At 35.4% G+C, this 12,348-nt stretch overlaps 3 protein-coding genes across 3 annotated transcripts; 2 read left to right on the plus strand and 1 right to left on the minus strand.

Annotated features, from left to right (window-relative positions):
- The first annotated feature begins 255 nt into the window (after window positions 1-255).
- LOC127793871 (deSI-like protein At4g17486) lies at window positions 256-5,500 on the plus strand. The gene is made up of 4 exons (XM_052324627.1): window positions 256-603; window positions 4,075-4,362; window positions 4,768-4,848; window positions 4,953-5,500. The coding sequence occupies exons 1-4, from the start codon at window positions 444-446 to the stop codon at window positions 5,081-5,083; spliced, it is 660 nt and encodes a 219-aa protein (XP_052180587.1). The 5' UTR covers window positions 256-443; the 3' UTR covers window positions 5,084-5,500.
- Window positions 5,501-5,913: 413 nt separating this feature from the next.
- LOC127794612 (probable receptor-like protein kinase At5g20050) lies at window positions 5,914-6,562 on the minus strand. Its single transcript, XM_052325862.1, has 2 exons — window positions 6,246-6,562; window positions 5,914-6,103 (listed from the first exon to the last, which is right to left on the minus strand). The coding sequence occupies exons 1-2, from the start codon at window positions 6,560-6,562 to the stop codon at window positions 5,914-5,916; spliced, it is 507 nt and encodes a 168-aa protein (XP_052181822.1).
- Window positions 6,563-10,960: 4,398 nt separating this feature from the next.
- On the plus strand, window positions 10,961-11,395 carry LOC127795849 (uncharacterized). The gene has a single exon (XM_052327778.1). It carries the CDS (start codon window positions 11,027-11,029, stop codon window positions 11,282-11,284), a length of 258 nt encoding a protein of 85 aa, XP_052183738.1. The 5' UTR covers window positions 10,961-11,026; the 3' UTR covers window positions 11,285-11,395.
- The last annotated feature ends 953 nt before the right edge of the window (window positions 11,396-12,348 follow it).

The raw sequence follows: 12,348 nt of genomic DNA on the forward strand, positions 1-12,348 counted from the left end.
TTTAAAACATAATCTCCTGGAAAATAGTGATTGTTTTACATGTTTCTATAATGTCATTTTATATGAAAAAAATCTATTGTAATTATAGTACATTAATGACTTGTTACAGCGATATATTTAAAATCATATCGACGTGTCGTCTATTGCAAATTTTCTAATAGTCGAAATTGAAATTTTTTAGAATGATGAATGTGGTTTTTTATAATAATGAATTATATTTTCGTAAATTCCCCTTTTACCCCCTTCTTGTTTATTGCTGTCAGGAGGGGCCAGCTTTCCTTCCCTTTCTGGCCGGAGAAAAGAGCCTGGGGAGTCTCCGGGCTCGTTGTTTGTTTCCTGAGAAAATGGAGTGAAAAAGAAAAAAATAAAATTCTTCTAGCGGGGATTCTCAGGGTTTTTCTTTTGACTTCCTTTTGGGGAAAATTACAAGCGAAAACGATCAAATGGGGGCGAACGCCTCGGACTCAAACTCCGAACACAAAGGCGGCGACATTTCGAATTCCAATTGCGACGCCCAACTTGTGTTGAATGTTTACGACCTGACACCTCTCAACCATTACATCTCCTGGTTCGGTTTCGGCATCTTCCATTCGGGTATTGAAGGTAACAGAATTCTGATTCGAATCTTGATTTAATCCTCCATATATACCCTCTTGACATATAAGCTTATATTTTCGTATTTGCCCCTTTCTATGTGTATTACATAGGAAATGCTAGTTGGGTTTGGCTTAGTTTCTGGAGATCCTGGTGGGTATATATTTTTTGTTTCATGCAATGCCTTGATGTTGAATTCCGATTTTTTTTTATTTTTTGTTCGATTTGCAGTTCAAAATTCTTGCGCCATTTGAGGTTGGGCATTCATGATTAGGTCATTTTCACGTTGTATATGGTTTTAGCGCCGGTACTTGTTTGATTAAGGGCAGTAGTGAAGGAATTTGGAGTTTTACGCTGAAAATAGAACTGGGATCCTTCTTTTACTACATTATTGGTGGAAAGTTTTAGTAATCTCAATGATATTGTTCAAGTTTCTTGGACGGTGTATAGATATAATGACTGATAAGAGTAATAGATGCCGGATTTACTCACTACATGAATGCCTGTTTCCTTTCCTGGCTAGGTTATGTAAAAGGGAAATAGATAATCATGAAAATAACATTGTTTTAAAAATATTACCTAACACGATTTTTCACAGCACATCAGCCACACTGGAAGAAGGTGTAGGCGTGGCTGAACTTGGGATAGAACTTCTGGTTTTCCAACACATAGAGAGATTATTTAGGTGTTAAACGTCAAGGGGTGAGTCTAGGACCACTAGTTGACCAGCATTTCTTTATTAATGGCAGCATTATGTGATCTGTGAACAATGCGTCTGCATTTCAGTCACTGTCCTGGCAAGATGTTCAAGTTAGATCTTTAATTTTCAAATTTTTGGCACATAGGCTTCTGGAACCTGGGGTTTTTGGATTTTGCTTCTTTTTGTGGAAATCAAAGTCTTCTCTCAAATAAACATATATATATATATTATGTATATAAATATGTGTGTTAGTGTATGTGCATGAATATGAATAGAGATGAGTCTTACAAAGCATTTGGGTTTTGCTTCTTCAGAGGCAATCAAAGTTTTCTCAAATAAACATATGCATGTGCATGTGCATGTGTGTGTGAATACTTACAGAGGTTGAATCTTCCAAAGCATCTATAAACTTTAACATTCACCATAACCCAAAACCTATATATATTTTGGTTGTAATTAATGACTTCCTAGTTCAACAGTGGCTCTAGGGTCCTCTTGGGTCACCCATTTATATCCAACACTTCTAGAAAATTTTGTTAAGTTTTGGAGAGAACCGCTGGTTCAAACAACAGCTCTCTATTGAACATAGAACTGCTGGTTGAACCAGCAAATCCATGCTAAGTCCAATCATACTGGACATCCAGTGTGTTGGCATTTGAGGTGCAAAGAAGCTCTTGATGTAGCTAAGGCTCTCTCTTACCTTCACCAGGGACTGCTGGTTGCGAATCTAGCTGTTTAAGAATTACACAGCTGGGGCACAGTAGGTGTAGGGTATTAGGTACAGGGATAGGGCAAGTAAAACTCAGCCCCATCCTGCTCCGCTGCCATTCCTACAGTAAAGCATCGTAACTCTGTTTGTTAGTTTTTTTTTTTTGAAGGATCACATCGAATAATTTCATTGATTGGAAATGCCTCCTCATATATATATATACACCTTCCTCCATCTCCATCTTTTAAGTCAAGTTGGTTAGGTAAAATTTTATAAACATTTGACTTGAATTTAATGACAACTCTTTTTTGCTTTTTTTTTTTCTTGTCGGTTAAAATATACATCTTCAAAAATCTCTCAGACAGGGTAGCATGCTAAATCTTGAAGCAAACTCTCTTTGTCCTGATTTTTTCTTCTACTTTCTTAACCCACTGCCATGGCTCCTTTCAGTTTGGTTGTTTTTCTTTCAATTCCCATTGAATAGTTTTTGTTGTATTTCAAATTGTATTAGTTATCTAATTGCATATTAGATATGTCTTGTCTTCTACAATTCAATCTGGTCCACCATACACTTTTTTCTTGAAGTAATTTTTTTTATCTTGTTAAATCCAACCATTTAATTCTTGGCATTCACTTATTATTCTCCCTTATTTTTTTATTTGAAAGTAAAGGACAATAGATCTATGTTGAGTGGTTATGTCTCCTGATATAACTTTATAAATTCTCCTTACAAGACAAGTAGTCCATTTTACCTCGTAAGAATTAAATCTATTTGAGTACTCAATAACCCATTTTTATATGTAATTAAATGTTCATTCTATTTGTTGAAAATAGCAGTAGCTACGATGAGATCTTAGCAAATGAAAAATCTACAACAGCAATTATCCCAAGCCTTAATCCCACTAGGTGGAATGGAAAAATGTAAAATAATTCTTTTTTTTTACCTTATGATTTCTTTCTTCAAATACATAACCTCCTCCCATTTACTTTTCTATTCACATGTCTATTCAAGTTACATCCTATAATGATCTTCTGTCCTCTTGGTACTTTTTGCATTAACCTCTTTAAATCTTTCCAACTTTTGCCTTTATCTCCTCTTCTAGTTTGATTTGTTCTGCATATGACATGACAATGTTCATAAACTCTTCTACTAGAACAATTTTAGCTGTGTTAGCAACATCTTGACATCTACTATCTCATCCTTTGAAGTCTTACGTATAAAATTCTTACTCTATTTCTTATATGATCTTTCCCTACATACCAAAATTTATATTCTGACTTAGTTGACATTTTAGCCTTCTCACCAGTTCATCTCGTCTTTTAGAGGTAAATGATGTTGATTGTTCTACTAATTATCATATCTACGAGCTCCACCGGTTTTCAATATTTCATGTTTTAGCATTGAGCTTATGGTCCTGAGTTAACTTCCTTACTTGCATCAACTTGGGAAAATGCAAGAAGCCTTGTAAATTTAAAACTACATCTGAGTGTTGATGCAGAGGGCCAGTCCGCCTTTAAGTGTACTTGGGCAATACAATGCGTTGATAAAATATACATTCCAACTAAATTATATTTTGCCTGGAATCCATAATAATAAGATCCAAAGATTTTTCAGGTATCTAATGAACTCCCTCCATTTACCCAGGCTTGGTATTGGCTGCTATAAGAATTAATACCTTTTCTTTTTGTTAAATGAATTAATACCTTTCAGTATCATTGAAACGAAAATTTGCCGTGGTCAATAAGCATTTGATCCTGCCAGCTTGGTGGCATCACCATTATTTTGAGTTGTTGGTTGTGGAGGCATATTAGGAAGTTGCAATATACGCAAAGATTCAGTTCTACAATATCCATGGCTTTGGATAGTTCTAATCCTGTTCAAAGCATTCATTTAGAGAGTTGGCCTTTCCTCCTTGTTCTCAGGAATTTGGCACTGGATCTGATACTTATTCTTTCATTTTAGTTCACATAGAAACTCGGGCAATCAAGGAAATTGTCTCGTTTCAGTTCATTTGAAGTTTGTGAAAGATTTTGTAGTTTCATCTGACACATCTGAACTTAATTTTTTCAGTCCATGGCATGGAATATGGATTTGGAGCCCATGACTTCCCCATTAGTGGAGTGTTTGAAGTGGAACCCAAGAGCTGCCCAGGGTTTATGTTCAGATGTTCCATCCCACTGGGTCATATAGATATGCCTCCCACTGAATTTCGAAGATATATTGAGAGTATGGCTTCAGAGTATCATGGCAATACCTATCATCTCATATCCAAGAACTGCAACCATTTTACAGATGACGTTGTGTGGAGACTGACAGGCAAACATATCCCTGGATGGGTGAACCGGTTGGCCAGGCTAGGTATGTAAAATTTTGCCCACCTGTTGGCGTCTCTGTTCATTACTTCTATTTTCATCTTCTCGCTTTATTTATCATCCGGAAAGCATGGATTAGTGTGCACAAGGCAGTTAACTTCAATTCTCTGTTCCAAAATTAGGAATACACCCCCTTGGCTTTTGTGTAATTAGGACTTGTATTTGTGTGTAACCAATAACCCAATGATGTTTGAAGGTTTCCTCTGTGAGATTTTTTTTTTGTTCGGAAACAATCTTGAGATTTAGATGTTGTGGCATCTGGTTGCTGATGGAAATAAAATGTTTCCACATATACATTATACAATTGTGAAGTAGATTGACTCAAAATTAACACTCACAATTCATGAAACATGCTAAGAATTCTGAAATACATATTTTGCCCCAAATTTAGGTGCATTCTGCAGTTGTCTGCTTCCTGAAAGTCTCCAAGTGACTACTGTCAAACAATTGCCCGAGTTCCATGCATGTGCAGGTTTGTTAGTTCATCTATTTTCAGGTTGCTGTCTTTTGGACCTATCACTTCACATCCGTGCACAGCCTCTAATTTCTTCTTGTCAATCTGATTGCTCCCAAAAGATGGAAATGAGTCTTCATCAACTGCAAGCCTAGAGGCAACGGAAAGTGATGATTCAGAGAAGGATAAGCTCCTATGCACGCCAACTGCTGGTAGCTCAGAGGTTTCCTTTATCAAAGAAGTCCAAAGATGATGGATACTTTATCTGTCTTCTTCAAATCAATCTCTTTGGGTGGTGGAAGAATGGAAATTCTTTGCTTCACAGATCTTGTTCCTCCCATGGAAGGTGGCTCTAAGGCAAATATCTGCTCGCCATTTTGACGGCAAGTTGCCACTCATCCTCATCATCTCTTCTCACTGCTTCTATGCGTGATTGTTTGTCTGTTTTGCAGTAGTTTTTCCGGAATTTCTTCTTCTTCTTCTTCAGGCCGCCTTCTCTGCTCTGTTTGTTGTATCTTTATATAAATGGAAAGTTGGGTGAACGATGTGGACATGGAAAGAAGTGGGTTGTGCTGAAGATTTGTACAAAATACTCTATTAATCTCTCTGTACTGGCAGCTTTTGATTAATGTTTCTAGGGTGAGAAATGGGTTTCAAGATTTTGTTTGTATCCCAAGTCTTTCATCTTAGCAATTTCCAAGTTGTAGTCTTCTTTGTCCTCTCTTCTGTTCCCCGAAGTGCAAAATTCTCTAAAACAGAAAATCCTTCTGTCTTCAGCCATTTAGAAACAGAGAACAAGAAACCAGCCCGAATGATCCCGATTTCTTTTTCCCAGTCCTACCGGCCTGATAGCGAGGACATAGCAAACGAGTACGTTGATGAGCAAGGAAGAGCAGCATCTTCCTGACCAATTCTTGGCCCGGCATGGCAAATGCTCAGCTCATTGACGATCGATAAAGTCAACCATTACCATGGGGCCTCAGGCGGCTCCTCCACCGCCACCCGGCCTTCCAGCATTTCGACCACCACTGCCGCGGAGCTGAGCAGTGTCTTGTACGCACCACAAACCCACACAAACCAATCTCATCTCCTCCCCTCGTCAATTCCTCCACCCCCAACCAGCCTTTCATCAACCACTTCCATTAGCCTGCCTTCTCTCAGTTTCTGACTAACAATCTTGGGAAAATACTGGAACTTTCTCTTGCACCTGTGATCACTGATCACAGAGGCGCTTCTTCTACCTCCATTGATCTCTAGCAGCACGGGTCCATAACTATGTATGTTCGATTTCTCGGAAACACCATACTCCAAGATGCATTCCGGGGCCAGGTAACCTAGTCCCTCGGATCGTGGTCATAATCTTGCTCTCGTCCTCCTCATTAGCTTAGACGGTCCAAAATTGAAAACCAAAGCACACTAGTTCTCGTCGAGAAGAATGTTTTCCGGCTTCACGTCGAGGTGCAAGATCGGCAACCGGCAGCCGGCAGTCGGGGTGAAGGTAAGAGAGAGCCTTGGCTACATCAACGGCTACCCTGCACCTCAAATCCCACGACAAGCAACCGCCAGGACGACTCCGGTCTCCGCTTGGCGGGAAAATCCATTTATCTAAGGAGCCGTTAGGAAGGAACTGAGGGCCAGTGGGAACACAACGGTAGCCAAAGAGGGGAACGAGGAGGAGCAGGATGATCGACAAAACAGCAAGTATGTTGGCCTTCCTGTTCCTGTCCTCCATTGAAGTTGCAGGGTGCTGTGACTGTGATGTGCGTGTTGAAGATGAAAACAGGAGGAAAATCTCAGCTATAATTTTCTCAAGGCTTAAGGCTCAAGGCCTGCTATTTCTACAATTTTATAATAATAATCCGTTTGGAAAACAAGGGTTAGTTGGGCTTTTATTTTTTTATTTTTTTATTTTTTTTTTTTTTTTGGGGGGGGGGGGGGGGGGGGGGCAGGCATGGAATTGGAAGTTGTTCAATTAGTTACATTTCTTGCGATAAATCTTTTTAATTTTGATATTATGTATGCATTTGTGAGTTACTTTTCTTTTCTTTCTCAGGAAGTTCTTTTTTTTTTTTTAGCACAAAACCGAGCAACCACGTCCAAATCCAAAGATATATATATATATATATATAGGTTATATCTGTTCAACTCCTGTTTTAAGATTGAATACTTTGGAATTATTGTTTTAATAAGTTAGAGGATTAAATTGAGGAAGCTTGATAAGGTAGCCTGGGGACAATGCCCTCCTTGATGATTTGTGCTTTGATCACATATATGCGGCGGTACAAAAAAAGAAAAAGAATTGGAGAGTCAAAAGACTCCATCGATATGGCGTAGCGGTAAAATATTAGTAGATTTAAGTGAATGTCGGAAGTTCGAATTCTTGTGGAGGTCTTGGTGTGTTTTGTCGTTCTTTTGAGAGTTTCGTTTGCATGACGTGAAGGGGTTCACAAAGAGGGCAACTATTTTTTGAAAATCTACTCCGAGTATATATAGGCTACGACCACATCTGAATTTATTTAGAGAGCAAACCAAGGGAGAATGCCACTCTACTTAGGACTAGTCGAGTGATACTCGAAACCTAAGTTATAAAAAATAAATAAATAAAATTTTCTTAAATACCTCAATAAAAACACTGCAACCCTTATTTTTGTGCATTCCACCGGTAAGGAACATCATCTCCTTTGGCCTCTTCCTCTCCCCAATTAACCACCCCCCCCCCCCCCCCCCCTCTCTCTATATATATGTATATGCTTGTGTCTGCACTAATTATTATTTTAAAGGTTAATAACTTGATTTATCCTTAATTTTTATCATTTTTTAATTTTATCTCATTTTGAGAATTTATTCAATTTATGTTTAATATTTTAAGATTAATTTCAATTATATCTTAATTTGGGCAAACATGTACCCTGCTAACATGATGAGTAAGGTGGCATGTTAATGTGTCAAATACGTGAGCATTAACAAAATGACATCATTTAGAGTTAATTTTGCTGGCACATCATCTTAGCCTTAAATTGACATAGTTTTTTGCCTTATTCATTGCTTGCTTTATCCTTTCTGATTTAGGATTTCAAGCGAGAAGTAAGAAGAAGAGAGAAAAGTCAGGTTCCCCAAGAGAGAAGTTGGAGTGCGACCGAGAGAGAAGCTAGCGTGATTTCATTGCCGTGTGTTGTTGATTTCGTTGCTTCGATTCTGTCACCTCCCATCACTGTACATGTCATGGATTTTGTCGCTTTGATCCCATGCCTTTCATCATCTTGCAACAATTGCCATGCAAACGTTCCTCTTCCTTCTACTTCTCGCATGAAATCCTAAATCAAAAAGAGTAAGACAAAAATGAAGTTATTTTTTGTTACATGATGTGTCAATAAGATTAAGGCTAAATGACATTATTTTGTTAATGTGTTAGTTATTTGATTCATCGGTATACCACCTCATTCATCACATCAACGAACGCACACATGTGGCCAAATTAGGATACAATTGAAATCAATCTAAAAGTATTAGATATAAATTAAAATAATTCTTAAAATGGAATAAAATTGAAAAATATCAAAAAATTGAGGACAAATCAAGATATTAATCCTTATTTCTATCTCCTGCGTTCTTTTACTTTTTTTTCAGCATATTGATTTATGCCTACCTATTCTTATTATTTTTTTTTTATAAACAATTTTTGCATATTTTCACATCTTGGACTTACATGTAGAACATAGATCACTATCAAGAAAAAATTTCTTATTATTTAGATAATTCGATTAAAAAAAGTTATGGATTAGAAACTTGAATGGGTTAGTATACAATAATGATGTATTTGGTGAATCAAATATATATACATATATATATGCATGTACATATTCAATTTTCAAGACTCAAAATTTGTTTGCATGATAAATTTGAAGATTTAAAGTGTATCACTAGTTGAGAGGCTGATACTTTTCTTAAACTTAAGCGAGGTATTTTATTTAGATTTGATATGTGAAATTATTAATATTTTTTGCTAAAGTTTATATGACAATAAACCCTTTGAATTATTAGTGCTTTACCAGTCTCTTATAAAGTAATTTAGAATGATACAAAGTGATTGGGTATAAATATTTATGTAATGCATATGTAAAGCAAGAGGTTTAAAATATATATATATATATATATAGCTCGCATATACGTAAAACAATATAGCAAGATATAGAATATTAAATATAATTAGTTGGTTCAAAGTGGAAGAATTCCGTTTGGGTTTGGAGTGCAAAAGCCATATGTTCAGCAATTCTAGGCCCAAATTAATTAATTTTACAAATACAAAATTTAGAAAAATGTTAAAAAGTAATGACTAAAATTTTTAAGAACCAAAGTTAAGCATATATATTCTTCTACAGCCTTCTAAGTTTAATTTACTATTTTTAATCCAAAAGAGGTTATTAATAAATTTGTTAATTAATTTAAAACCCATTCATTAATTAATGTCCTAGAATGGTGGAGTTCATGTTCTTCTTTTTTATTTGTTCTTCTCAGAGTATATATATTAATTAATATATGTCCACTGTTAAGATATGCTGTTGTCCGTTTTACTTTTAAATGTCTTTATCAATACATATAAAAATGATATTTATCTTCTCTCTGTTGTCCTTGTCACACACACACACACATATATATATATATTAATATAAGTCAACTTGATTGATGTATTATCTGCCAGTGAATTTGTATGAAATTTTATAATATTAAACATCTTACATGTCATACTCTATGCCAAATAATACATATGCTTTTGAAAGTGGATTTGCAAATTTTTTAAAACTGTTTTTTTTTTATCTCGAATTAACTTATAATTTTTTTATTTTATAGATGGCACAAACTAATAAAAGTAACCTAAAAGCTACAACTCAAACAACTGTTGCTTCAAATGATAAAAAGAAAATTACAAGGGAAAGAGAGATTGAGAATCATTTCACAAAGTTTGGTACAAAAAATAATAATGAACGTTCATGTAGGTGCAATTACTTTGGTTAAAGTTATAAATGTGATCTTAAGTTCTTTGGTATAAGTACACTTAGAGATTATTTGAGTAGATGTAAGGTGTATCAAAACAAACTTAATTAGCCACACCTCATCTTCAAAAAACAACTTAATTTAGGAACACTTTCACATGGCAAAGCAAAGAGATACCAGAAGGTTGTTGACTTGACATGTTGGAAGTTTGATTGAGAGTCTATTAAAAAGACTTTAGTATGTGCGATAATTGTTGATGATTTTTCACTTAAATTTATTGAGGATTAAGGTTTTCAATACTTTTATAATCAAATGCAACTAAGATTTCATGTTCCTAGCTGAAGAATGTTTTGTTGAGGATTAAGGTCTTCAATACTTTTATATAACCAAATGCAACCAAGATTTCATGTTCCTAGCCGAAGAATGGTTGCAGGAGATTGCTACGAGAGATTTGTAGAAGAAATATTGAAATATTAAGGAATTTTCTAAGAAGCAATTGTAAAAGAATTTGGCTTACCACAGACACATGAACTTTTTTGTAAAGAATTAACTATATGTGTTCAAAAGACCCGCTTCATTAACAAAAAATAGAAAATAAACAAAAGAATTCTCAACTTTTGTCTTCCAATCATAAATGTGAAGCCACTGATAAAACAATTGAGAAGTATTTAGTTGAGTGGGGTATTGAAAAAGTTATGACCATCAGAGTTGATAATGTAAGTTCTAATAATGTTGCTCATGGACATTTAAAGAGAAAAGTCCTCCATTGGAAGAATAGTGTTTTAAAAGGAAACTATATTCACATGTTGATATTATGTGATTCAAAAATGTCTTTATAATAATTATAATAATATATTATATATAAAATTCTCCAATATATATATATATATATTTACACTATTATTATTATTATTATTATTATTATAAAAGAACCTCCTTTAGACGCCTTCATCATATTATATGCATCCTATATATCGGCCTTTACCCACATTGCAAGCTGCTTTCACATGCTAGCTCTCATCTTTTGTGGGGGGTCAAAAAGCAACAGCTAGCAAGCAGCATATTTTATTTCACTTAGCATTCTATAAAAACTTTGATAAACGCCAACCCCAACCCATACCCATACCCATCTCTCATTCTGATTCTGATTTCACCTCTCTAATTATATATTATTTATTATTTCTACACCAATAATAATAATAATATGTATAGAACATTAAGCACTTCCCGGATCATCTCCGACGACTTCTCCGTCAACGTCAACTTGTCGCCGGCTGCAAGGGGCTTTTCGCCCGCAAAGTCCTCCTCGGCTACCAATGGCCTGCCTGTTCTCCACCCTCTGATTTCCCACGCCACCAAGAAGGACAACTCCCGCCGGGCAGAGAACGCAGTTCACCTTATCCCATTGCTTCTGTTTCTCTGTGCTTTCATTCTTTGGGTCTTCTCTACGCCAATCAACTGATGTCCGAATTATATATGTCTAGTTAATTATTATTATGTGAACATCGTTTGGTTATGTATCGCTGCCCATTTTGTTGAGTTCCACCGTTTCTGAATGAAGACAACCCAGAAAATATGCATTTATTTTCTTTTATTTTCGTTATGGCCGCAGCAAACCCTAATCCCAGGCTATACAAAGAAATTAGTGGGTTTATTTTCTTGGAGTTGCAGTTGTTTGTAACCTTGTGCATGTTTCTATACATAAAAACCCAAAGCCAATTCTAATACCTACAATACCTACCTCTCTCTCTCTCACTCTCTGATTCACCCTCATTACCTAATTTTAAGATATAATCGGGAAGCTTGTGGGCCAAATACGACCCCAACAGTGATTCCATGCGAATTATGTTCTAATTTAATTTAATTTGTGGGTTTAATTAAGAACCCGATCGACCAAGGATATGTATTGTTATAAATTTCAGAAATTTTATGATCTTATCCACTAATTATTACCCACTCCTTTGGATTGATTCCCCATGCTTCACCTAGTAGTGAATATATTAATTATTGCAAGAATTTTATTTCAAAGCACTGATCGAGAGACTAATATTTTTATTTTTTTTCTGAGAAAAAGGGTACCTATGTGCACTTATACAAAAATTTAATCTGAACATCAAATCTTTTGCCACTCCTGAATAATACTCATTGCTAAAGTTTCCATCATAATGTCATAGACCCTTACCTAGTTAAATTCATGAACCATATGATTAGTACATCATCAAATCACAGATCCTATCCAAAGTGTGTTATTCCAATGTTTAAAAATTATATTGTTCATTATTAACTACTTAGACAACTACTTCAGTGGTGATACATTATTATTTCAAAATTAACTAATAAATGAAGAAGAGGAAGAAGAAGAAGAAGAAGAAGAAGAAGATTAATAATGATATATTGTATTCAAAACAAAAAATTAGATGAAAAATTGGTGCATAAAAATTAAACTCCGAAGTGCAGGTGTTCAACATCGGCATATATATATGGCTTTCTCAGGCATTCGGCAATCTAGCTGAGCCCATGATCCAG

Source organism: Diospyros lotus, chromosome 2, assembly GCF_014633365.1.
Source record: "Diospyros lotus cultivar Yz01 chromosome 2, ASM1463336v1, whole genome shotgun sequence".
Classification (NCBI taxonomy): domain Eukaryota; kingdom Viridiplantae; phylum Streptophyta; class Magnoliopsida; order Ericales; family Ebenaceae; genus Diospyros; species Diospyros lotus.